Raw genomic sequence first — 26880 nt, forward strand, 5'->3', positions numbered from 1 at the left:
CACAGGCCCAAGCACTTAGTCCCTCCTAGCCACATTCAGAGAACAGGCCCGGGTGATGCTTATCCAGCTAAACCTGGCTCCCTGCGGGGACCTTGCTCCAGCAGAATTCACGTTGTCTCCTTCCACACAGAACGAAAATCTCGGTTCCACGTCTTTGCCCAGCTTCGCGCCCTCACCACCCCAGCGATATGGCCTGGTTAGGTCCTTATCCCCACTCAGGGAGCTTCTCCTTACCCGGAACGGAGGATGAGGCAAAGGGAGAGGGGGAAGAAACAGAGGGAAAGCGGTGGTGGGAGAGAGGGCGGTAAAGAGGCAGGAAAGGGAGAAAGAGACAGACAGCCTGAGCCAGAAACGGAGAGACCAGCACAGTGAGCCAGAAAGATCTGGAGGGGCCAGTAAAAGAGACACAAGCCCTCGCCACGAATTCAGTAACGAGTCCTTCCTCAGGTGTTTCTGGGGCGCCTCCGAGGTGCTCCGCCCGGGTCTGCTCTGGACGCGACCGGCTGCAGGGTGCGGCAGTCTCCCCCCACCCCCTCGCCGTCTCCTCCCCACCTCTCCCATGGGGGCCGGAACGGCTTCGGCGCGCGGGGGCTTTTCGGACCAGTCGAGTGGAAAATAGACTTTAACCCGCTTTGTGGCAACAAGGGCGCCCGGAGCGCTCTCCCCGGCCGAGACTGCGGGCGTTTCGGCAGGCCACTCTCAAGACCTGGCCTGGAGTCCTTGCAGAGCCTCGCGGCACGAGGACCTTCTGGCCTCTGGGCGCCGGGACGCACTGCCTGAATCCGCGCACCCGGGCCGCGGCCAGGCCGCTCTGACTAAGCCGGGCAGCAGCGAGGAAGCAGGTCGGCTTCTCGCAGTGCACTGGCAGGGTGCGGGTCCCAGCCTCCCCATCACCGCCTAGTGTCCTCTTAGGCCTGGATATTGGAAGGCCCCGGTGGAAAAGTTTGCTGAGTATTTGTTCTCGTTCCCAACTGCCCTCTCATCCCCGACGAATTAGTGCACGAAGTGGAAACTGGCTGGAGTAGAGTAGTCCGCTGCTCCGCGTTCGCGAGTGGAAGGTGAGGGTCGGAGGAGCCCAGGTGGCCGCTACGTTCCCGGGATGGTCTGTGTGTCTTCTTGGAGGGTCTTAGGCGTTGGTTGTGGACTGTTCGGCCACCTCCAACGTAAGACAGTGTCTTCAAGGCCCCGGCCTGTCCTGGACCGCCTGCACCTGAGCTCCACAATCAGAGAAGACGAAGAAAGCAGATGGCCCTGCGGGCCGGTCGCGATGCCCGTAGCTGGGCCAAGGTCCTGCTTCCAATCCCGGAGAACTGCAGCTTGAGACGTCTGGGTGACCACTCCGCCAGCTCCTCCAGCGCTCTCCCTGGCCTGGCCTCTTCTGAAAATAACTGCGCGTCTGCTTTCCGAAGCTGTCCCCCTTACCACCCAGAAAACGAGAAACCTCAGGAACAAGGCCGCGGCTTCAGACTGCGTCCCAGGAGACGGACGATGGAAGATCCCGAGGGTCCTAGCGGCCAGGGGAGCAAGTTCTCAGGAGAAATCTATTCGTTGGACCCCAAACACCCACATTGCACTCGAATTCAAGTTATCTGAGAACTGAAACGACATCCCGGGACGAACTGGAGAGGGTTCAACTGATTTACACACTGGGGAGTGGGGCTGGAGATTCTCCCAAGCCCCAGACCCCTCACACACCTCCTTCGGCTCCCGCCTGGGTGGAGACGCTTGCGGCTGCCGCCAGACTCAGCTAAAGGGCAGAGATGCGAAAAGACGGGAGAGCAGGAGGAGGCCTAGCTCGCCCGGCACAAGCTCCAGTCCGGTTTTTGCCTCCGACTGCTGGCTCCTTTCCCTTCCCGCGGTCCCTCGCCCCGCCCCGCCCCGCCCCCCACCTTGGGGCAGGTGAGCGGCGGCCAATGGGCGAGCGCGGGGCAGGTGCCCGCTAACTCTCGCCTAGCAGCGCGGTGGCCGAGGCCGGGCAGGACATTGCTGGGAGGACCGGGGGCGGGGGTCGGTCCTGGCTGGACTCGGAAGGGAAGGGGCCGGGCTCAGTCCCCAGGCGGTAGAAGCAGCTCGTAGCTTCGTTCGGAGCCCGCGCCGGTGCCGGCGCCGGGAGCTGCCCGCTTGGCCGCAGAGGCCGGCGCGCCTAGCCTCGCGCCGTGGCCCGACTCCGCGTTCGCTGGCTCGCACGCCCCTCGCCGCTCCGCGCCTGGCTTGTGGGCAGGGGCTGAGCGCGGGCGGGCGGGCGGGGGAGGTGAAGGGTGCTGGTGTGTGTGCATGTGCCTGGCTGGGTGCACACCCCGCACGGCGGCGGCGCCAGGACGCGGAGCGCTCCCCAGAGCCCGGGTGCCTCGCTCGGCTCTGGCGGCCGCGACCATGTTCCAGCCCACAGCCAAGCGCGGCTTTACCATCGAGTCTTTGGTGGCCAAGGACGGCGGCACTGGAGGGGGCACTGGCGGCGGCGGCGCAGGCTCCCATCCCCTGGCGGCGGCCGCCTCGGAGGAGCCGCTCCGGCCCACGGCGCTCAATTATCCTCACCCCAGCGCAGCCGAAGCGGCCTTCGTGAGCGGCTTCCCCGCCGCCGCGGGCGCCGGCCGCTCGCTCTACGGCGGTCCCGAGCTCGTATTCCCCGAGGCCATGAACCACCACGCGCTGACCGTGCACCCGGCGCACCAGCTGGGCGCCTCCCCGCTGCAGCCCCCGCATTCCTTCTTCGGCGCCCAGCACCGGGACCCTCTGCACTTCTATCCCTGGGTGCTGCGGAACCGCTTCTTCGGCCACCGTTTTCAGGGTGAGTGCCCACGTTGTGCCCGCCTCGGCGGCGGGCCGGCGCCCGCGCTGCGGCGGCGCGGGGAAGGCTCGGGGGAGTCCGGGGCCATTCAGAAGTTGTGTCAGAAAAGGTTGCAGGTCCACAGAGGCCGATTCCTGAGCAGGGAAGAGCCGCGCCAGATCCATTCGCTCTTCTGCCGCGTTGGGTTCCCTCCCAGAGAACCAGGTTGGGACCTCCAGGCTTTTCCAGGAATGATGCCGGTCCGGACGCCAAGCCCGGGCGCATCCTTGGAGCCTCTCCTGGTCCTCCCTGCGGCCTGCCTTAATGTGTCTAGGCTGAGCCAGTCCCATCCCAGAGAACTCAGCGTCGGCCGCCCTCCCTCCGACCCAGGTGGACCTGGGACCATACTACGTTCGCACTTCCACCACCAACTCCCAGGGATCCGCCTTCGCTGGCGCAAGGAGACAGGGGAAAGTCCGCCTGCTTGCCCCGATTCTGTGGGAAGAAGGGGCAGAGGGGAGGGAAAACTGGAGAGTTAATGTTCAGTGTTCAGTGCTCCTCTGTTTGGGGATGTTTCTCAGCAACCTCGGCCCGACTTCTCCAAGTCTCACGTGCCTCTCGGACCCAGGGTGGGAAGGTTTGCCAAAGCAAACCGACTTCCCGCGACGCTCGAGGACTCCGGGAACCGACAGGCTGCTAGGGTACCGACTGAAGTCCTCCCAGGCAGGGGGCGGGGGCAGAGGGCTTTTAAGGTCGTAGGCAGTCTGAGCCCCCTAGTCTGCACTGGGCAATGGGATTGGTAAGGAAGATCCCCCACTTCTCTCTTTCTCTCTCTCTCTCTCTCTCTCTCTCTCTCTCTCTCTCACACACACACACACACACACACAGATTTCAGTAGTCTGACTTGCTCCAAGCAAAGAGTTCCATTAGTTGGAGTTCGCTTTCTTCTTTGTATTTATTGGTTTTTTCTTTTCTTTCTTCTTGCGCCCCCCCCTCACTTTTTTTGGAGTGGTTTTAATTTGTGCAGTAATTGGTTTAGTTTTCAGTTTTGTTAGTGTAGACCAGACCTCAGCCTTAGGTTTCCTGACTCAGAGATAGGTAAACTGGCTCTTAGCAAAACAAGTGAAAAGGACGTGATTAGAGCTTTGGCTGATCTGGTGGTAAACTGGATCTACACAGTCAAAATAAATTGGGTATTTAGTACAATTATCTAGATAACAGAAGAAAATGACCTCTTGAAACTCTGGCTATAGATGCTTAACTGTATCATGGAAAGCCGCTTTCCCCACCCCAATTTGTCAATTTTCTGAGTCCCATCTGGCTAATAGATACTGACCCAGCAAATCCCACAAAATAAGGTAATGTAATTGTTTGAGCAAGAATTTTTGTGGGAAGCCTTGTCTGCTCTGGGGATTTCAAAGATTTGCCCAAATCATCCGGAACAACAACAAAAAATGCCTATGGTGTCAGCTGCTATGGGAAAGAAGTCTGTCAATTAAAATCAATGTTTACTGATAAAATTAAGTATTATTTTAAATTGAGCAAACCACCTCGGTCCTCCATGGGCTGGGTCCCCGGTCTCTAAAACTTGGCGACTGCAGGCCAATTTGAAAGTCGCGGCTGTTTGTAAACCCTCGGGCTGGGGCGGCGGAGGGACCGGAGGTTAGCAGACCAGAGGAGGGACAGGAGCTCGAAGAAGAGGGCAGAACCGGTCCTGACCCCTGTAGTCTCTGCTCACTCGGAGATGGCCTCCCCGGCAACGCCCTCGGCTTTAGACCGGGCGCCCCATGCCCTCTGCGCTTCCTTTCCCTCCATTGACCTCGCCGACACCGGCTTTTAGGGTTCGAGGGCCGTGGCACCAAAGGTCGGGAACGCCTTGTAAGAGATCCAGCTCCGGCTCTGAGCATCCCCAGTCAGGCGAGGCTGAATAAATCCTCGGCAAAATCCTCTCGGAAATTGCCGCCGCTCCCTGAGCCTTCAGCCCCGGCGGGCACGTTGTCTAGTTGCAAAAACGGTTGCATTTTTCTCCCAAGAACTGTGTCTGGACGCGGAGATGGAGCCAAATGTGGTCTCATTTTTGAACACGAGAATCCGTTGGGCACGGAATGACTTTTTTAATTCTGAGAGGTTTTGGCTTCAGGGCTGGTCAGCGTCGGGGCAGACGCCTTGCGGCCCCAGCGTCCTTGCGTCTTCGGGGGCCCTCGGGGATATGAGCCGAGTCATTTCAGGCCCTCCGGCGCCGCGTTTTCTAGAGAACCGGGTCTCTGCGATGCTCATTTCAGCCCCGTTTTAATGCAAGAAGCAAAACCCTACACGAACGAAAAGGAAGACGTCTGCGTTCTGTGCGCAGCGCTCTCCAACAGTGCGGTCCCGGCGCGCAGGGTAGGGCTTCTCCGCTGAGTAAGGCGCTGGGAGAAGAAAAGTCAGCACGGAATGGTCGGGACCAGGCGGCGGGACCCCGAAGCCGGAGGCGGCTTTCGAGGCCTGAAGAGGAGGGGCTGGAGGAGACAGCGAGTTAGCCGCACTTCGGTGCTATTTCCCTCGGACAGCAGGAACTTTCCAGGCCGGGAAGCTGAGGCGGGAGGGGGCCGTGGGAGATTAGGCCCTCGGGACTGGTGGTGGTAATGGGCCGGTGCTTCAAAGAGAGCCTTTGTTCCGGCAGGAGGAGGGGGGAATAGGTTATCTCCGTTCCCGAGCGGGCTTCTCCTTCTCGTAGCCCCAGGCCTCTCCGCCTCGCCATCCGGCCCAGAGCCCCCAGCTTGCCATAACATCTCCAGGAGGCACTGCAGCTTGGGCCCCAGGCCTTCGAATCCCTAGTTCCCAGTTCCTGCCACCTCAGTCCTGGGAACGTCGATTGCTAGTTCCCAGCCATTGCCTTAAAGAGAGAGGCTGGAGGAAAACGGGGCAGAGTGGGGTTCAGTTACTAGCTACAGGGAAGACTCAGCCAGCCCCTTTCCACTTTCCCACGTGTCCTTGCCTGAAACTGACAGCCTACTCTCACAGACTGTCTCTAAACAGGCCACACTGCAACCCCAGTCCGAGAGCGTGTTCTGCCCTTGTGGTCCAGTTAAGGCAAACTGAAGCCATGGTAGGGACGGTTGAGGTCCCTTCTCCATAGATCAGAGTGAGAGTGGCCCAGGCTCATAGGCACCACCCTGGTTCTTATAGAAACATGAAACTATTAATCAATTTCTCAGGATGGTTAATTTTGTACTAAACATACTCTTCCTTACAGGAAAAAGCCCTTGCTTCTTTTGAAATCATATCTTTCATCAGTACTCAGCCTCTTGAGTAGTTGTTCCTGGTCTCTGCTTCCTCTTGGTTGGGTCAGGACTTCTGTGTTTCTGCACATGCACACACAGATTACAGAACACATGCTCCCCGCCCCTTCGGGGGATTACAGTGAACTTACAATGGCTATTCTCTCCCCAGCTGAAGAAGACCCCAAGCAGTCTATCTTTCCCCTAAAATAGCCAGCGTTGAGCCAAATGGTCCTGTGTATGTCAGGACAGAGAAGCTTGTTGTTTCCATCCTCCACTTTGGGTTTATAAAGACAAACACAGAGAACTCTACCGCACAAGTGACCAACACACAGCACAGAATTATAAAACACCCATCAAATCACACACTAGGCAGGCTGCAGTCCTGCTTTTTCAGCCCCACACTACCCTTCACACTTCTGCATCCCATTCACTCACAAATCACAAATCGAGGGTGTCTCCACACTGCCACATCATTTCTGACCAGCCTGGGCCCCGTCAAGTTGCTGAGGCCAAAGCCTGTGATCACAGGGGTGTGCTAGGCTTTCTGTCCCTCTCCAGCTCATTTGTCCAGAGAAAACCACTGTTGGTGTTTGACTTGAGCTCAGAATGCTATTGTTTTTTGAAGCAATTTATTTTAACATCAACAAGGAGTGTTTGCTTCCCACCCACCTCTCCTACCTTTCTCTGGCCTCATCACACTGGCTCCCACTTGAGGCTGTAATCCTTTTCCGCACCTGGATCCTTCTCCTCCTTTCTCTCCCTCCTACCCCTCTCTGCCAGACCACCTCCCCTAATCATCTGTCCCCTCCATCACCACAAGCTAAACTTTTCCTTCTGTCAGGCCTGAGACTCTGCCCCCACCTTGAAGGACCCAGTGGGCAGGACGTTCCCACCCCTCCATCTTCCTGTGATGTGATCCCACTCACTTTTGTAGCAGCATAGATCCAGTCACTTGGAATGGATAAGGCAACTGGAAGTTAGTAGCTTCTCCCTCTCAGGGGACTCTGTCTCCCCCCACCCACCCAGGCATTAGCCACTCATTCCTAGGCAACGCTGTTCCCCAGAAAACCCCAGCAATCAAGTTTTCCTATGTAGATGTCCAAAGCCCATAGACTTGGAGAAAATCAGGTCAGGCAGTTTCCACCAGCAGAGGGACATGAACAGTTACCTGGAGAGCTGTAGCAACAGCATCTCAATTATGTGCCCTTGCCTCACTTACAGAGATATTTCCAGAGATGGGAGAGCTCAACTGAATTATCCAAACAATTGTCTTAAGAACAAAACAACAAATCAAATTGAGTCAAACCAGTGGCCATTTCTGAAGAAATTAATTGGATCAGCCAATCTCAACTGCTAACTGTCAAAACATTTCATGCAGTGCTCTGCATTCTTGGTGGGTTAGGGTACTAGTATGTGTCACTGCATGGGAATCCATGGATGGTGTCAGGGCCTGTTTCCAGTCTTGTTGGCATGTGCAACCAAGGCAGAGGTTGTGTGAGGGCCTAGTGGGGGGATTCCTTGAGACTGGGGCTGTGGATGGAAGCTTGTTCCAGCTTTTGTAGTTCCTGACCCTACTACCTCAGCCCTATTCAGCCCAATGTCAGCCCTCGTCCTGCATGTAGCAGCTGAGTCCCCATGATGGCCAACATTTGCCAAGGGACTGTTACATTCTAGGAGAAAAAGACAGTAGGGAGGCTGGAGCATATATTTACATACGCCCATGCAGAAACCAATATATCTATATCTATTAGGGAGAAAGATGACATCTAGTTATTTATACACATCTCTTCAGCACAAGATTATTCAGGGATGAAGCAAGGTCTTTTTCCACCAGAGAGCAGTAAGTCTGCAGGAAGAGGATTTTATCTGATGACCTGGGGGGAGAGAGGTGGGATATTGGGAAGAAGTAACCTAACTGGAGACCTCCAGATGCTGTCTGGATTTTGACCTGGCCCCTGGCCTATTTTTACCACTTGCAAGGCAGAGTCTCCGCTTGTTGGCAGGAATTTTCTATGGGCTAGTAGCCTGAGCATTTAGCTGCAAGGCTGATTTAAGCAGGTGTGAAGGGAGAGTTCCTAAGATACCCTCAGTTCTTGAATCTGCGTTTGGTACGGGGACATCTGACAGCCAGGTTGTGCCCCTTGCCACTTTCCTGACACCCAACCCTGTCTCTACCCCTGGTCCACTTTGAGGGAGACACGACTGGGCATACCAGACAAAGAGAGCTTCCCTTGGTGTCTTAGGCTGCTCAGGCACTGTGTGGGTGCCTCTCCAGACCCCGGCCCGCCTCTTGGCCCAACAGTGATCCGCCCCGCTGATTCTGGGCGTCCCCTGACCCGATAGCTCTCAGCCAGGAGGAGGTTTCGGGGAGAGGAGTGGACTTAAAGAAAGGGCGGCAAAGGGGAAAGCCTAGACGTGGGTGTGCGTGTGTCAAGGGTTGGAGAGTGCAGCGGAGCGCTCCGGAGCGTGTGCGAGCGAGGCGCGAGGGCCAAGCTTGGCCGGCTTCGCGGGCTGCCGGGCCGCAGCTCACGGTGCCCTTCTCTCTGTCTGTATCTGCCGTCGGCGACGCGGCCACAGCGAGCGACGTGCCCCAGGACGGGCTGCTTCTGCACGGCCCCTTCGCGCGCAAGCCCAAGCGGATCCGCACGGCCTTCTCGCCCTCGCAGCTGCTGCGACTGGAGCGTGCCTTCGAGAAGAACCACTACGTGGTGGGCGCCGAGCGGAAGCAGCTGGCCGGCAGCCTCAGCCTCTCCGAGACGCAGGTAATGAATGGTCCGCGCTGCGCCCGTGGGCCAGGTGGAGGTGGGCCGGGCGGGTGCCGGAGAGGCCGGCCTCGCCCCCCAGCCGGCCCCGGCTCCTCCCGCCACCCCTGCGGCGCCCCCGCCATGACTGCCTTCCCTCCGACTGCGTACAGCCTCGAAGGGGCCACAAGACTTTTATTAAGTACTAAGGACCTACCCGGAGGCTGGGATCAAACCTTATTCCGACCCGGCTCACACAGCCCACGGGAGGTGCCAGCTGTCAGGAGGCGGCGGGCGCCCTCGGGTGCCGGCCGGGCGCGGAACACCCACGCCGCGGTCACTCCGCGCCCGCCCGGGCCCTCTGGTGTCCTCTCAGCCCTGCGGTGACTGCAGCCTTTCTCCCGCCACTGTTCTGGGGGCGCTCGGAGGTGTGTGCGGTGCCCAGGCCTGTCCCGTACTGGCTCCGCTGCCATGCAGGGGCGACGGGGGCGAAGGCCTCGCGGTGGGGAGAAAGACCACGGGTCCTCGGGCTATAAAGAGCAGAAGGTTAGCCGGGAGTGCGCGCCCTTGCCCGGGGTCCGAGGCCGGCCCTGGTCTCTGCTCAGGCGGACTGGCACTGCGCTGAAACGGCGGTGTGTGTGTGCGGGCGTCGGCGGGACCTGGAAACGGTGGGAAAGTAGATTCTGGTATTCAGGGCCTGTTTTCATCACTTGAAGGGCTGTTGAGTTGGGGAGGGAATAAACTGCGGTGGCATTGAAGGAATTTGAACTGGATGAAATTACAATCACCACGTAGTGTTTTTGTAATTGATTTTAAAGAATTAAAGAACTAGAAGGGAAGTATAGGGAGGCAGATTTGGCCTTATTGTAAGTAAAGACTTTGGCATAAATAAATGTTGTCTGGAAGCACCGCTAAAGCTCTCGGTCCGCCCGGAGTCAAGCGCGCTGGGGTGGCTGGTTGCTGCCCTGGAGGCGAATTTCTGTAACTAGGTTGGCTTTGGGAGACCTTAACTCCCTCGCGTCCCCGACAGCTTCCATACTCGCAAAGAGAGAGGTCGGCTGGCGGCCCAGCAGCTCTCGCCCGCCGCCGGCATTTCATCTTCTGCTCCTTTTTCTGCTCTCCTCTCACAGCACCATCCTCCACCCGAGTCCCGGCAGAGAGATGGTGCCGGGCTGGGGGCGGGGTTGGGGTGTGTGTGTGCAGCCTGGGGTCTCCTGGGTAGCGAGGCTAGATAGAAGGCTTCATGTGGGAATCCAAACCCAACTTCGTCCCCGGCCCCGACCTCACTCTTTCCCGCTCACGACGCATGTGGGTATCTATGTCCTACCTGTCTCATGCCCTGTTTCATCAATGCATTGCTCCCGTCTCTGCGGCACGACCCGGGCTTTTTCAGATTTGCTAGCCGGTCTGTTCTAACTGCAGAGATCAAGCTCACAAAAAAACGGACTTAAATTTTAAAAACGTTTTTTTTTTTTAAGGTACTTTTAAAAAACAAGTTAATAAAATAACACCCACTTTTCCCCTCTTCGCAAACGTTTTAAAATTTTTGTTTAAAACAAGGTGTCATTTAAGAATGGTATTTATAGTACCTTCATTTAAATTTATTAGTTATTAAATTTAATTGCAGAAGTGTAAGAAAACAAAACCATTTATGTCCACCACCCACAGATTAACACTTGTTGAAATAATGTCATTGTTTTTAAACCTCCATTTTTTTAGTTCAGTGAGAGCATTTTTAATAAACCTTCTTTCAACTGAACTTATCTGCCTGTCAATATTTGGGCCTAACAATGCCAGTTAGTAAACCTAATGCTTGTTTCCTCTCATTTTTATTAGAAGGTGCTTAAACATATATTTAAAAGAAAACCAGATAGAAAATAAAATGGATCCAGCTTTGTTAACTATCAAAACTCATGGCTAATCTTGTTGCATCGATAAATGAGCTGGTTTAAGCATATGAAACAAAATAATAGAACTGTGGGATATTTGAGCCTGAGAAACCTCCTTGTTAGAATCCTGTCTTTCCAGGTGAGGCCTTTAAGATGGAGAAATGAGCTAGGCAGAGCTCCCCAAGCAGGCAAATGGGATTTCAGTATTTGCCTCCCTGCTAACTGTGTGACCTTGGGCCAGTTACTCAACTTCTCTGAGTTCTGGTTTCATCGTTCATAAAATAGGTTTAAGGATCAAAGATACCTAACTTGAACTCAAATAATATTCATTAGCATCCCCAGTACTTCTCTCCCCTTTGCTGAAAGTAATATGTCAAATTATTGTTATAATAAGGTCTCCACCTGGAATTACTGATTCTTAGTTCAGTCTCTTTCATCAGCAGAGCTGCTTTCTGTCCCTTTTGTAACTATCATTTGGACCTAGGCTATATAATTAACTAATTATCTATCCATCTCGCTGTATTTGCCAGGCAAGCTTACCTGTCAAATCTAGCTATCAGCTATTTGTCAAGCTTCAGTCATTCCCATCAGCCCCCTGCCATCTATTTCTACTGTCAATATCTATATTTGTCTCTCAGAGCTCTCTGTTCTGTCCCTCACAGATAGCTATTTTATATCTAGCCATATACTTCTGTCTACTCTCATTAAATTACCTCCACAAAGCTGGTTAATTTATATTTCCTATTTATTATTAATTCTATCTTTCCTGTGAACAATAATTCCTATTTACCCAACTGTTGGTTATCTCTTTATCATCTACTCTATTTTACCTTCTATATATCTACCATCCATGTCAAACTTCCATCTCTATGGATCTTTAGCAGCTGACAGTATATGCATATGTCTATAATGGTTATCATCTCATCAACTCTTGCTTTGTCTTTTATTCTGGGCCTCAGTTCCTGATCTGTAAGGTTGAATAAAATGAACTCCAGGGTTCTTTCTAGCCCTGAGCATCTGGCTTATCTATATTCTATTTCTCTGTATTTCTGTATAATCTGTCTTCCAGGTTCTCAGGACTCACAGCATATCTCCTGCATATCACAATATATGTAGGATTTTTCTATTGTTTAATAACCTGCCATGCCACCTGTCAGACTATATATACACTGGTTGCATCCATCTCTCAAAGAAATCTTGAAATACGGATTCCTAGAGCCTGCTCAGGAGGTTCTCTTAGGAGTTCCAGGGTGAGACCCAGGGAAGTTTATAAAGTAGCTCTCTGGGTGATCCTAATGAACAATAGGCCTGAGCATCTCAGCTCTGGGAGACAGAGGGCAAGCCTTCCTTTTTCTTGCTGTGCTCCAGGGCCAGTTCAGTGACCAGCGAGGAGTAGATGTTCCATAAACATGTACTGAATGAGTGGGCAGTTTTCTCTTGACTTGTATACTTATCCATATGCTAATTTTATCAGTCATTCCCCTTAGTCTTTGGCATGACTGCTCCCTTTCTGTCCCTCTGCTTCTGTGATTCCCTTGCACTATCATAGCTGATTGTTGATCAGTCATAGGTGATGGAGTTTTATTGACCAATTCATGGATAAAACTTCAGGGAGGGTTAAGCACATCGGTGTATGGGTTCAGAGTTCAGGGGTATCTGTATGCCCAAAGCTCTAGCATGGAATGCTCTGGGTAGGCAACCTGAGCTTTTTAGTTGGGCTAGGGCTTTAAATTGGTTGAGAGTAGAATTAATGGCGCGGGTTAATCCAGGAGGAGGAAGGAGGGGCCCTGGGCAAGGGCTAGTTCTTCCTTCTAGCTCTTTGCTCCTCTCTGCTGTAGCGCAGCCCAGCAGTCTGACCAGGGTGAAGGCCATCTAAGATTCAATCCTGGTGGCCGGTGGGGCAGACTTGGGCCTGGGTTAGATCAGACCCTCGAGTTTGAGTGAACTTGTGTGTGTGTGTGTAATGAGCATATGTAACATATGTGTGAGGCTTCTCTCGTGGCTCAGCAGTAAAGAATCCACCTTCAATGCAGGAAACATGGGTTTGATCCCTGAGTCGAGAAGATCCCCTAGAGGAGGGCATGGCATGAAGTAACTGGCCCAGGGTCACACAGTCAGTTAGCAGGGAGACAAATACTAAAATCCCATTTGCCTGCTTGGGGAGCTCTGCCTAGTTCATTTCCCCAATCCAGTATTCTTCCCTAGAGAATTCCATGGACAGAGGAGCCTGGAGCACCACAGTCCATAGGATTGCAAAGAGTTGGACACGACTGAAGCAACTTAGCACACATGCACGAACATATGTGTGCCCGTAATGTGGAGGACATGTGGGCTGAGTGTGATCAGTGCCCAAAGGTCAGGTGCTATAGGTACGCATGGCATGGAGCACCTCAGTGAGCTTCTGTGCATGGTCGGGGGCGGGGGGGCACATTAGTTTTAAGGGTGAGGGAGAGAAAGCATTTGGTTGCTCCAGCTGATGGATTTGTCAGTATTTCTAGCTGCTCCTCCAACTCCAGACAGTTCAGGAGGTGTTTCTTGACCTACCCTGGCTGAGTTTAGCTGAATTGTGAGGGAAAGGGATGCAGAAATGTGGTCTCTTGGCCTTGGAGATTCCTCAGACAGTGGTAGGGCATGCAAGGGGTGAGTGACTGGAGTCCTATTGAAGCCACAGCTGTGGACTGAGGAGGTCAGGGGAGATTACATGGGAGGAAGGCTCCTGGAAGACCACAGCCATGGAGACAGGAGGGCCATCTAGACTGGTGGGAAGAAAGGGGGAGGGTTTGGGATTAAGATGGTGTGGGAGTGTGGCTGCCTTCTTAGGGCCCAAGAGCATGGGTGGGGGCGATCTTAGGAGTCAGAAGTTTGTGGTCACCTGCTTATGGGTTTTCCCCAGAAGGGCATGGTAAGGAGACTTCTCGCCTGGGATATCTCCCTTTGGGGGAAGGATAAAAGGGAGATATCCAAGGAACTTGAATTTTTAGGAAAGGTTACTGGCTCACCATGTGTTCTGAGATGGATTCATCCCTTCCCTAAGTCTTGGCTCTTCTCCAAGAACTTCTGCACCTCTGAAGGTCCACGAGTCCAGTGGGAGGCAGGAGAGGACAGGAGAGATAAGGGAGGCTGGAGTGGTTCTCTGAGGGTGTGGTCCTGAGAAGATAGGCAAATCTTGTGATGTCTCCCTGAGAGTGAAGGCATCCAGGGTGGACTGAGAGAGGAGGAAACCAGAAAGCTTAGGAAGAGTTAGGACTCTGGTTGATGAGGAGCCAGAGGCAACGTCAGTTTGGGGGAGTGAGGGGTGAGCTTAGCATGGCATTGGGCTTGACCTTGAGAGTGGGAGCACTTCACGTGGTCAAATGTTAGGAAGCGGATCCCCAGTGGAGAGGGCAGGGAGGCGCGCTGAGGAGTGGCTTGATTAATGCCTCCCAGCGTCTGTCTAGTCTGAAGATGACAGACTAGAAAGAGTGGTGTGTCTCTGTGTCTGAGGGAGACAGAATAGAAGGACACGGGCTTAAATTAAAACAGAGGAGATAACAGTAGGACATAAGGAGAAACCTCTTGTATCAGAGTTACAAGACTCAAATGCCCCTGATAGAGGATTTTTAACTCTTTGAGGAGAGGACAGGTATTCACCTGAAAGTGTGCAGGGGCCCAGATAGGACGGGCTAAGACTGGGGAGTGGAGGAAAAGAAGGGATCCAGACCTGGTTCATTCAAAGGTAGCCTGAAACATTGGCTGGAGCTATAGTTTGCTTGTTTGTAAGTTCATCTGTCCATTCACTCGCGTACATCTTCATTCATTGGTGTATCCAGTGATCAGTCCACTAGTGCTTTGGTACCTTCATTCATTCATTTATCCATACCGGTTTCACCTGAATCAGTCAGTCAGCCTAATTCAAGCTGACCCTTGTCCCCTCAACAATGGATCTTCCTCTCCACCTTCCCCTAGAAGTGGTTAATTCAGTCCACAGCTGAAAGAATTAGGAACTGACCCTCTTATAGAAGTGGCCACTGAAGTAAGCCAAGAAAGGATCCCATCTCTCTAGCAAATTTCCAAACCCCTTTTCCAGTTAAGAGTCCAATCCCTCTACCATTGATTTTCCCCTGTTTTCCAGGTGGGCACCAGTGCCTCTTTCCTAGAGCATAGGGCTCAGTCACTTCACCTCTGCCCTGCCAGCTGAGTATACCTGGAACATGCCCACTGGGCCTCCAAAGCCAGCTAACACACCACTTTTGTTCTCCAGGTTCCCATACTGTCTGATGAGGAGACAGAGGTTTGAGCAAATAAATTAACACGTTGCTGGAGTCACTGTCACGGAGACAGAGAAAAGCACTAAGGAAGTACAGACAGGCAACGGGCCACGTCCGGGGACAGGGAACAGAGTTTCAAAGGCTAAGTAAGAGTGGTCCCGGTGGTGTAACTTGGACAGAAGTGGAGACTGTTGGAAGGATCTTGCTTATCAGAAAGACTGAGAGACATTGAGTATGGTAGGGACTTAGAAGGCCACAAGGAACCTCTCTCCAAACCCAGAGGGTTCAGAGGTGTGTGAGGGCTTCCCCGGTCAGAAAGCCAAATGTGCCTTGGGCTTAAAGAAAGGTGAGTAGCATGCCAGTGTTGGGGGCAGGCAGCCTCCCAAGGCCCTCTGCCACTGAGCTGGTAGCCACGTTATGTGACCTGGCTCCTTTCTAGGTCTTCTGTCCTCTAGGGAAGGAGTTCTGGGATGACCCCAGATTTGCCTGGCTGGACTGGAAAGTTCATGGGGTGTCATTCTTAACTCTTCCCACACTTGGGCCCAGTTCCTTTTCTTTGGCCAAATAAAAAATTACTATTAATTGTTACAAGTAAGCATTAAAGAAAAGTCGGAAGTGTGGAAAGAAGACAGGTCCCCCATACTTTGGGTACATTTCCTTCTAGTCTTTTTTCCCCTATGCATAGGCTTTGTTTTTCCATGGCTGTGATCACACTGTGCCCAAACTGTGCATCCTGCCGTTTTCACTGATATCACTAAGTCATGAGCATCCCCTTGCTATTACAGTCTTTGTAAACAGCATCTGGACACTCAGCCCAAGGCTGTTCTCCGGAAGATAGCCAGGCTGCCTGGGAAGAGAGTTTTCGTCCCCGTTTCTAGAGAGCTGCCTCCTTGACCCTAGTATTTTCATGGAGAAAATATTCAGAATTGCTTTTCATTTGGGTTGGCCAGGAAGCTGTCCCTGGTGTGAAAACATACTCTGTGCCCCAAGTTCCACCACTGAAGCTTTCACTCTTTGGGCCAGTGATGCTGGGCAAGGGTGGCAGGCTAGGCCCATGCAACTAGAGATGAGTCTCCTTTTGGAAGGAGACTTGGGAATGCATGGGGGAGGGAGAAGGTGCAGAAAGGGCCCTGTGTTCCTGGTGCTGCCCCAGATGGTGCATCACCAGGCTGGCCATGCTTAGCCCTCAGCCAGCCCCTGGGGCTCTCAGGAATACCGCCCCAGCCCTGCATCCAGGCCTGAGTCACACACACGCCTTGCACAGGCTGGGCGAGCTCACCCGCCTACGGGCTGGCACAGTCACAGTAGGCTCCAGGGTGGGGGGCAGGGGCCAGGCTGGCTGCCAAATGGTTGTGCCGAGAACCACCCAGGGCCCAGCCAGCCCTGTGCCTGAGGAAAGGTGGGCACGGAATCCAGAAGCCCTGCCCCTGGAGCATCTGCCATCTTCTCCATCTATCTGAGCTGGGACATGCAGGCAATGGGTTGAATCCAGCCCTGGAACTGAAGGAAGGAGGCCTCCCCTCACTCCGTCCACCAAGGCCAGTCATCTCTTCCTGTCCATGTGGCTGTCCTGTGTAGCACGGAGCGCTGGCTGCCCTCACACCCACCCTGGTGCTCAGAAACCAACAGGCAGGACCAGTGGTGCCATGGAGGCCCTGGGAGGGGCAGGCTCCACGGAGGGAACAGGGGGCAGTGTCTGCAGGATGGGAAGGCGGGGCATCCTGAGCATGAAGCTGCCCCCTGGGCCTGCGTGCCGGCCCAGCTTTGGCTGCCGCTCTGGGCTTTGTGGCTAAGGCCTGTGCTTTTCACCCATTCTCAGGGAGCAGGGACAGATCTGTGTAGTGTCTCTGAGGATCGCCTTTAGCTGCCCCCCTACCCCAGGATTCAAGGTTCTCCCTTTAGTAGTCACTGCTGTTGCTGCAGCGAGGTGCTTACGGTTGTCCCACACACATGACCTACCGCTCACCACCTGTATGGGCGCCACGGGTCACTCCAACCGCAATTGTCTGCGTCTGTCTTAGTTGCTTCAGTCATATCCGATTCTGTGTGACCCCATGAACTGTAGTGCTCCAGGATCCTCTGTCCATGGGATTCTCCGGGCAAGAATACTGGAGTGGGTTGCCATGCCCTTCTCCAGCGGATTTTCCCAACCAGGGATCGAACCCGCGTCTCTTATGTCTCCTGCGTTGGCAGGCGGATTCTTTACCACTTGCTTTTTAAATGTGCTGTTATTTCAGGAAACCCTCCATGCCTCATAACCCTGCCCCCTTGGCACCACCTTCCCCAGGTATCCTGTGAACAAAAGCCCAGAAGGTGCCCTAAAGCTGTAAAGGGCCCCAGAAAGCATCTCTCTTATGCATGAGGGACTTAAATCCAGAGAGGGGAGGGAACACAGCAGATGATCAGCACTCAACCCCTCTCGCCAACTCTGAGGGCGATCTGGTCTGGCCTGGTGCTGCAAGGCCAAGAAAAGGACTGTGTAGTCAGGAGGAGTTGACAAAGTGAGGTTTTCTCCACACTCCTCAAGAACTAAAACTATAAAGCTAGTGAAGGACCAGGACGATCCTCCCAGATCATGCAGGAGAGGATGTTAAGGGCTGTCGTGTGCTGGGCACTGAGCAAATGCTGGAGGAGGCGGGAGAAGGGATGGATGATGAGAGATGGGACCGAGTCTGGGGAGGCTTCCTAGAGGAGATGGGCTTAGCATCATGGGCCCGCCCTGCCTCCACATCACACAGGAGAGTTGTTGGGCTCCGACCCCTCCCCTTGTCAGGGCTCTCACTGCCTGACATGAGCTGGGAGGCTCTCTGTGTTTAAGAAGGAGCTCACTTCTGTCCCCTGGTATTTCTCCCAGCTATTCCTTGTGTGACCTGTTCCCACATCTGGATGGGCTGCAGGGGCTGGTGATGTGGGGGCAGCAAGTCCAGAGCACTGGGTGGGATGCAGACACCCCGATGTGTAAGGAGGATGAGGCCCCCATTGGTGGATTTCAGACTACCCCGAGGAGCTGGCACCCAAGGCTCCAGGACTCCCCACCCATCCAGCTCCACCTCTGAGGCGGGATGGAGGATTCTACCTGAGGTTACTAAGACAGGCTCCTCTTGTGAGACAGACTGACCTGGACGGTATGAGAGGCTGGCGCCTCGAGCAGTGGGGTCTCTGGGCCTCAGAGTGCTCCGCTGTCCTGGACACTGCCCTTGGCAGGAACAGCACCTCTGGGTTAAGTAGCTGTGTCTGCTCTGCCTCTTCGTGCTGCTCTGAGCACAGGGTTGACTTTGGGGTGGGGCTCACCCTAACCATCCAGACCCATGTGATGGCTGCAGGAACCAGGATGCGCGGCAGCTCCAAGACCCCTCCCTCTCCTCTGTTGCTGCTGCTGCTTCTAAGTCGCTTCAGTTGTGTCCGACTCTGTGCGACCCTAGAGACGGCAGCCCACCAGGCTCCCCCGTCCCTGGGATTCTCCAGGCAAGAACACTGGAGTGGGATGCCATCTCCTTCTCCAATGCATGAAAGTGAGAAGTGAAAGTGAAGTTGCTCAGTCATGTCTGACTCTTAGCGACCCCATGGACTGTAGCCTACCAGGCTTCTCCGTCCATGGGATTTTCCAGGCAAGAGTACTGGAGTCGGGTGCCGTTGCCTTTTCTGCCCCTCTGTTGAGGGGACAGCAAAACAGCCCCTCTCAGGCCCACTGTGCCCTGGCCCCCCTCATTTGCATCTGGAAGGGAAGACCTCCAGACCCATCAGGTGGCACCGGCCAGCGGAGACAACCCTGGTCTCGGTTTCCCCATCCAGCTCCCAGCCCAGCCTGAAGGCTGAGTGGCTGCTGGGGGCTTGCTGGGTGTTTCTCACCTGTGCCCCTCCCTCCCCGGCCCAGGTGAAGGTGTGGTTCCAGAACCGGAGGACAAAGTACAAGCGGCAGAAGCTGGAGGAGGAAGGGCCCGAGTCGGAGCAGAAGAAGAAGGGCTCCCACCACATCAACCGGTGGCGCATTGCCACGAAGCAGGCCAACGGGGAGGACATCGACGTCACCTCCAATGACTAGGGTGGGCAGCCGAATCCCACCAGGGCAGAGTGCCACGCGCTGCTGGCCAGGCCCCCCCACCGGTGGGCCCAGCAGGACTCTGGCCACTCCTCGGCCGGGCTGCGTGGAGGCCTCAGGTCACGGCCCCGGAGGGCTCGGAGCCTGGGGCCACCACCGACAGAGGGACAAGATATGGGCTGGCTGAGGCCCAGGACTGCTCGACCTTCTCCTTGGAGAGCCTGCCCGCCTGGGCAGTGTAGCCTCCCAGCCACTCTCCATTTCTCTTATCTCCTTTTCGTTTTGACGCATTTCTGTTTTAATTTATTTTGCAGGCACCCGCTGTAGTTCTTAGTGATCCCCTTGTGTCTCCCTTCCCTATGGGAACAATAAAAGTCTCTCTCTTAATGACATGGGCATCCAGCTCCAACCCCAGAGCCTGTGAGCCTGGGGTGGTGGGTTCTGGCTCTGAGAGCCACAGGGGGAACTGGCTGAGCAAGCTTGTTCAGGGCCTGGGAATCTGGACGGGGCCTTGGAGACTCAATCCACTGACTCTTCTCTTTTGATGATGCTTGACCCTGGTCTCTAGCTCCAACTCCACAGCAAGAGAAACTGAGGCTAGACGTAGGGAAGAACCACTCTGTATTCTGAGGGAGGCTATGCTCAAGTCTTCCCAAACTTAATGAATGGTGGGAATCAGGCCCAGGTGGGTCAAGGAGGAGACAGCATCCATACTTCTCCATGCATGGAGCTCTGGTGACTTCTCCAGTCAAGGGAAAAATGCGGCTGGGTAAAGGGGGCATCCTTCCCAGAGGTGACCACCTCTGCCCCAAGTCCTGCCCCACCAGGATGCTCTCCTGCCCCTGCAGAGCCCTGCTGGGTGGATGAAATCTTCAGAGACAGGGCTTTAGGCTGAGCTTGCAACTGGTTCCTGGGGCCTTAGGGCCTTCCATCCTGGGCAAGAGCTCGAGGCAGGGCCCACCGATCTCTAGTTCGTCTGCCTCCAATTTGTTCACTTGTCTTTCCTGCTTGTCACGCAGCAAGGTTTCCTTCATCCTAAGAAAACCTCTGTTCGCAACCTGTATCCCGTGCCTCTGGCCCTTACCATGGCCAGACCTGCCTCTACTGCTCCATCTCGCACGTGATCCACACCCCTGCTCCCCACCTCTGCCTCCCCACTGGGTGGGAATTGAAGACTGTCACCACCCATGGTTACTGCCACCCCCGGCCCAACTCAATGCCCCCCATCTGGCTTCACTGCTCTCCATCTTAGGCCATTCCCTCCTAGGCTCCCCCACCCCTCCCTGCCTTCATCCCAGTGCCTCTGATGGCTCTTCCTGCCTTTCTGAGTCCTCCCCACCCTTATCCCTGTCCTGTCCCCTCTGTCTACCCCAGGGTCAGTCCGTGCCCCACCCGCCTCCCTTGCTGTGCCGTCTGCCTGGGCCTTCGCACCCACCTCCAGGACTTCTCTTTGGTTCCTGGTCAATGCCACCAGCTGACCTCTGCTGAGCTGCAGACCCACAAGCAGCCTGCCTGCGGCGCCCCATGCCCCCCAGCACCTCATGCCCAGCTGACTCATTGCCCTACCTGTTCTCTAGGACTGCCCACCTTTGCCAACAACCAAGGTTTCTTCTACCTTGGGAAGCAATGTAAATGGATCCCAGGGGTTTGAGTTGGGAGGGGAGGAGAGGGGGGCATAATGAGATTTGTGTGGATGTCAGGGATGAGGCCCACTTCAAAGGAGCTGTGCTGTGCCTAGGCCTCTCTTCCTCAAGCCCAAATAGGAGCACACTGCCCCGTGCTCAGCCCCCCACTCTGCTCCCTTCTTTCCCGCCCTTGGCCTCTCCTCCTTCACTCCTGGTTTCCTCTGCTTCCGTCTCACCCACGTCATCCCTGTTGCCCAGTGAGCGAGGGGTTTTGCCTGTGCTGTGCCTTTCCTTAGCCTATTCTTGGTACCTTGAATGTCCTGGGGGGTTGATCAATGTTGAAGTCGTTGAAAAGATGTCAAAGGCCAAGCTTTGTTGCTTGAGGCACACGAAGCGATCTAAGCACAGAAGGTCCTATTGCTGGGGCCTGTCAGTGTCTCTCGGGGGTCCAGTCAATGCCAGAAACCTAAAGGCCGTGTTCCATCCCAATGCCTCCCTCCTAAACATCAACCAGGAAAATGCTTCCCTCACAGCCTGAAAGTCCTAACTTGGGTAAGTCCAGTTGAATCTCACAGTGAACTCTCGCTCCCGGACAGGCAGGATAACCTCTGGGGAGTATGTATGCGCAGACAGGGTGAAGGTAAGAAGAGGAGGCTTTTTTTTTGGCCCTACCAGGGGTGGAGGAGTGGGTAAACTCTTCCTCTCTCACTTGGTGGGGGAGGGGATGCAGGACGATCACAGCAGAGCACCCCTGTCATCCCCATAAAGGGCTGGAAAGGACTCGAGGAAACCTGCCCATCTTCCCGGGCCAGGCCTGCAGGGGGCGGGGCGGGAGTCCCCGAGGCACTCCCATCCATGCCCCATGTTGTGCCTCTCCCCACAGACGGTAAATATTGGTGTTGTGACTTCATTAATAAAGGCTTCTGTGAGCCTGAAAAACATGGAATCAGGATGAACTATTTTCTGAGCTGTGGGCTTGCCAGGTTTGCTAATTTGGGAGTTTTTGGGCCCTCTCCAGGGAACAAACCAAAGTCTCTCTCGAAGAGACACAGATGCAGCGGGAAGGGGAGAAGCAGCGAGGAATGATGCTCCCTTCCCTCCCCCAACCACGCCTCCCGCTGGAGATCAGGGCCCTGCGGAGGTGAGGACCAGGTCGAGCCCCGCCGGCCAGACAGGACCACTCAGCAGGCCTTCCCTGGGCAAGTCGACTCAGTCGCAGCCCTCGGTCGGGCTGGCCTCCCAGGGCCCACAGAGTTCCGCAGGCTGAGCTACTGACAGCACCTTGAGAAGCCCAGGGGCACATGGCTGAGGTGGAGGGACGCAGGGAGCTGTCCTCAGGTCTGGTGGCCTGTGCGGCGTGCCTCCCGCCCAGGGCATGATCTTCACATGTCCCCTTGTCCGTGGGACTTTCCAGGCCTGGTCCCTCGGTCTCTGCAGCCATGGTTGGGCTCCTCCCTACAGGTGCTGGGATCTCTTCCTGTGGGGCTCGTGGAACCCTCACTCATAAACTGGGTTCTTCTGCCTGGGAGGGAGCCAGGCCGGGGCCCACAGGCCTCGCTGGGGGCGCTGCTCAGGGCAGCCCCCGGGGGAGGGGAGGAAGGCCAGCAGGCTGAGCCGTGCGGGGCCCAGCCAGCTTTCCTGTCAGACAGGCGCTGCCAGTGCGGAGCCAGACATCGGGAACAGGTTTAACCAATTACCCGAGCGCCCCATCTGCTGTCTGGGGCGCGTGTGAGGGTGAGTGCGTGTGAGGGTGTCTGGGAGTGTCTGGTGGGGCTGTGGGCGTGCTGCATGTCACTGTGACCATGGGGGTGTGTGTGGGTGTGTGGCTGTGGGTCCCAGTCGGCCCCCTCAGTTGTCAAAGACTGTGGCTCCTGGCTCCCGGTCCTCCCAGATGTCCTGAACCTCCTCTCAAAACCTGAGGGTCTACACCCATCCAGTACCCCAACCTCTCACCCGCTTTGTCCCTCACCACCACCCACTCTTCGGGCAAGTCAGAGCCCAGAATCCCACCTGCTTTCTGATCCCACGTTCAGATGTCCGTTCCCCTCAGACCACATGCTCTTTCCCGTCACTCACGTGATTTTCCTCTCCATCCGCGCTCTCACCTCACGGGCCCCTCCATCCTCTGACATCCCCTGGTCCTGCTGTTCCTTAGTTGCACCTGGAGAAACCACACACTTGCTTGAACCCGTTTTCCCACCTGCCCTGGCAGCTGAGTCCATGAGACCATCGGACCAGCGAGCTACATGGTGCCCCTCTGCTGAGATTTCACCCCATTTATAGGTCCATTCCTGTTCTCCATGGTGTGTCTCAAACCTCTCTCCAGGGTTCTCCCCCAAACCCCTTTCCTCCCTTACCCTCAGCAGAGGAACTTACTTCCATCTAGAAGCGGTAGAAGGGAGCACCTTCGTATCAGCCAGGGGCCCAGTAGAAAGAGAGGGTCTCTTCAAACGGAGCACTTTGAAGAGAGTTAAATAAAGGGGAATCAACACCTTTTGGGAAACCAACAAGAGATGTTGCAGGACCCCAGGACTAGCAACAGTTGGGAACCCATGTGGCCTTCAGGCCTGAAGAGGCCAAGCAAGCGCAGGAGCAAGTATCAGGGTCTAAGAGGACAGTTGGATGGAGGGGGCCCCAAACAGGAGCTACAGACTTTAGGAGCACGAAGCCCACAGACTGCAGGGAGGTTCGGAGGGGAGAGCTCCAGTCTCACTCTCCTCTGATCCTCCAGTCTCCTTCTGGTGACTCCCAATGGCGGGAGCCAGAGAGCAAGTCTGTATGAGTCAGCCTCCTGGGACGGACTGTGGGGGGAGACGGTTGCAGAGTGGATCTGGAGGGGCCAGGGAAGCTAGCCTCCATGCCCCACCAGCTTCCCGCCCTCAGACCCACACCTCCTGCATCCAACCTGTTCTCTCCTCTTGCCTCTTGTTACCACTCCCTGCCACCCTGGAGACCCCACTTCTGGGGTGGGGTCTGACCTGCCCTAGACGTGCAGACCTGCCCAAGAATCTCCCTCCTAGAGCCCTCGCTTAACCCCATGTGATACTGGCAGTCACTGGGAGTCCTGCTAAGTTCTTAACCCATGGAGATCTGTGGCCATGACCACACTCCACTGAGACCATTCTCTCCAGGTCTTCCCAAGACACACCTTGGTCTTCATTTTCCTTCAACTCTCAGCTTCTATTAAATACCCGGACAGCCTCTCCTACTTGAAGCATCCTCATCTCTTGTCATCTGGGATGCCACACCCTACTCATCTTCCTCTTTCTTCTTGTATTAGTCTGTTAGGGGTGCCACAACAAGCACCACAGACTGGGTGGCTTAAACAGTAGGATTTTTTTTTTTTTTTCTCATAGTTCTAGAGGCTAGAAATCCAAGATCACAGTGCCAGCAGGGTTGTTTTCTTCTGAGGGTTCCCTCTTTGGCTTGCAGATGGGCGTCTTCGTGTTCACCTGGTGCTCTCCCTCTATGTGTGACTACATCCGAATTTCCTCTTCCTATAAGGACAGTAGTCATACTGGTGAGATTTGGGCCCATCCTAATTGATCTCATTTTAACTTAATTACCTCTTTAAGGATTGTACCTCCAAATGTAGTCACATTCTGAGATATTGCAGGTTGGGACTTCAACATACTGGGGAGACATAGTTCAGCCCACAACACCTTTCTTGGGGCTGAGCTTCTTTGCAGTCCTCACAGATGGGGACCCCTGGAAGTTCCAGCCCAGGTCTTCCTCTTCTCCCTCTACGTACTCCCCCCACCCCGTGGTTGCCTCTGTTCCTTTAGCCCCAGGTGAAAAGTGAAAGTGTTAGTTCCTCTGCAGTGTCTGATTCTTTGTGACCCCATGGATTGTAGCCTGCCAGGCCCCTCTGTCCATGGAATTCTGCAGGCAAGAATACTGGAGTGGGTTGCCATTCCCTTCTCCAGGGGATCTTCCTGATCCAGGGATTGCACCCCAGTCTCCTACATTGGCAGGCGAATTCTTTACCATCTGAGCCACCAGGGAATCAATAAATGGACAACATGCCAATCTGCATCGATTGGGATTGGATACCCCACCCTGCTCCTGAACTCCAGACAGGCACTCCCAGTTGACTTCTGGCATCTTGACTTGGTTGTCTCACAGGAACCTCTAGTAACTTGCGGAACAGAATGCATCATTGTCTCTGCAAGTATGTTCATCCTTCTCTGCCCTTAGCTCTGAGAAATGGCACCACCATCTATGTCCTCAACTGACAAAGCCAGGAATCCAGGGCCATCTTGGACTGTCTTCTGCCATCCTTTCCACGTGAATCAGCAGGAGCTAAGCAGTCCTGAACCTCCTCACTTCTCTCCATCCCCATCCCATCACTTGGTCCAGGGTCCATCTTCCCTCACCTTGACTGCCACAGAGGTCTCTTCCCCGGTCTCCCCAGCAGTCATGCCTGTTCACACTACCCTCTGCTCTGTTGACGGCTGAATATCCATTTCCCTACTTAAAGCCTCTAGTGGCTCCAGCTGTCTTCAGCATTACAGCTGCCGGCTCACTGACAGCTCCAGTGTCTTCCTGCAACTAGCCTCTGGAAGAGAGTGAGGGCCCTGCTGTACTGTCCGTCCCTCTGCGTGCACACATGTGAAGAGGCTGAGAGCCAGCCCGGGCGGCCGGGGGCTGATGGCAGCGCCCTTTCCTCATTTCCCCGCTGGATTTGTGTGGGGGTCTTCAAGGGGTGTCTGGTGCCTCTCCTTCCTTCTCTTCTCCCCTCTGCAAGGCCCAGGGAACTGGAGCAAGGTGGGGTCTCCAGATTCTAGCTCCGGTTGAGGAGCTGTCCTTGTCGAGAAGAAGCCAGGCTCTGACCTTGGACAGGCTGCCGGCAGCTTCCTCGGAGTGGAACGCAAACACTTCTGGGCTATTGCCTAAGAGACACACCTGATGCTGAGGGAAGCAAGGTCCTGGAGCGTGAGGCCTTTCAGGGAACTCTGAGTCTTTCCTGTTTGGGGAGCTAATCAAGGGCAGTGGGATGGGTGAGATGGCGGGAGGGAAGCTCCATCCTGAAAATGAGGTTGGGCTCCCCAGCGCCTTGGGAAACTGTCACTCATCACTGCTTTCCTCCGCTGGCACTCTGACTCTCCTCCTAACCGTGGCCTGAGTGGGAGGAGGGAGGCCCTAGGGGCCAGTGGGTGGGGATGGGGCCAGGGGAAGCCACATTCCTGGAGTGTTAATGATCTCTGGGCTGGGCAGAAGATGAGCCCCCGAACTAGCTAAAAACAACAAACAGCTCCCAGGAGGGATTTGCGTCTGTCCAGAGAGTCAAGGATTTCCGTCCGGATGGCGGCCGTGGCCAGTGAGGCTCTTAGCAAATTCCCCAGAGACCAGACGGCCCCTGACCTAAAAGCATCACTTTGAGAACAGACCCCTCCCTTGTCCTTTTCCTCCTCCTACCCTCCTAGGGAGGCCCTGTGCCTAGGTAGGGGAGGCAGCAGCCCCTCTGACGCCTGGGAAGCGCGTGGAGAAGAGTCTGGGTGCGTTCCTCACCTGGTCTCTCCAGTACCAGTCCAGCGAGCAATGCTGTTCTTGACATTTTATACCCTTAGCCACACCAAAGTGTTGCTGGAGACGTTCCATAAACACCTGACCAAATGAATGGGTGAACGGAGGAAGTGATCAGGTAGAAGTCACAGTCATGCTGAGGCCAAATTGGAACCGGAACCGGGGGCTGCCTGACCACGAACCACACATCCACTACTGGCAGGGGAGGCCATCAGCTCTATCAGCTCCTCCCTGCAGAGGGCGGACGATGCTTGGAGGTCCCAGAGAAGAAGCCAGGCCTCACCTCCTCAGGAACTCTGGGAGCTGCCTGGAGTTGGAGGAGCTGTCAGGAGGTGGCCAAGGCTGGCCCTGAGGGACTGTGGAAGAGTCTAAAAGAGGCAGAGTTGCCAGGGATGGTACCATGCACACAATGGTACATGTCAATGCCAGGTAGCTTTCGACCCGGCGCACACCTCTCCCTCTGAAGTCCCTCCTGGCCCCCAGGCAGTCCAGAATGCATCCCCCCCGCAATGCCTCCCTCCTGTCTTCCGGCTATCAGCAGCTGAGAATCTACCAGAATCCCTTTTCTACTCATTTCCTTGCAGTGGGCCCTTAGTAGGTGCTCCATTTAGCACCCACTTTGTAAAGGGTCCCTTGGCAGAGTTTCACCTCACCCCCTCGTCCAGCTTTCTGCCCTCTCCTGCTCCTCCATCCTTCTGTCTCTCTTTCCCTATGGGCCTCCCAGCAGGCCTGACCCTCCTAGAGGATAGGTTTGCACCGTCCTCAGGGCCTTCCCACAAAATT

The 26880-nt window shown here is 55.0% G+C and overlaps 1 protein-coding gene across 2 annotated transcripts; it reads left to right on the forward strand.

Annotated features, from left to right (window-relative positions):
- Positions 1-595: 595 nt before the first annotated feature.
- On the forward strand, positions 596-19336 carry EMX1 (empty spiracles homeobox 1). 2 transcript variants are annotated; one of them, XM_086327609.1, is made up of 3 exons: positions 596-2788; positions 8608-8792; positions 18782-19336. In XM_086327609.1, the coding sequence occupies exons 1-3, from the start codon at positions 2275-2277 to the stop codon at positions 18947-18949; spliced, it is 867 nt and encodes a 288-aa protein (XP_086183735.1). In that variant the 5' UTR covers positions 596-2274; the 3' UTR covers positions 18950-19336. The 2 variants fall into 2 exon arrangements, with proteins under 2 accessions (XP_086183735.1, XP_086183736.1); XM_086327610.1 differs by lacking the exon at positions 8608-8792 and having other exon boundaries at positions 2138-2788.
- Positions 19337-26880: the final 7544 nt, after the last annotated feature.

Source organism: Bos grunniens, chromosome 11, assembly GCF_055505025.1.
Source record: "Bos grunniens cultivar Pamir isolate PY7600 chromosome 11, Bosgru_T2T1.0, whole genome shotgun sequence".
NCBI classification, from domain to species: domain Eukaryota; kingdom Metazoa; phylum Chordata; class Mammalia; order Artiodactyla; family Bovidae; genus Bos; species Bos grunniens.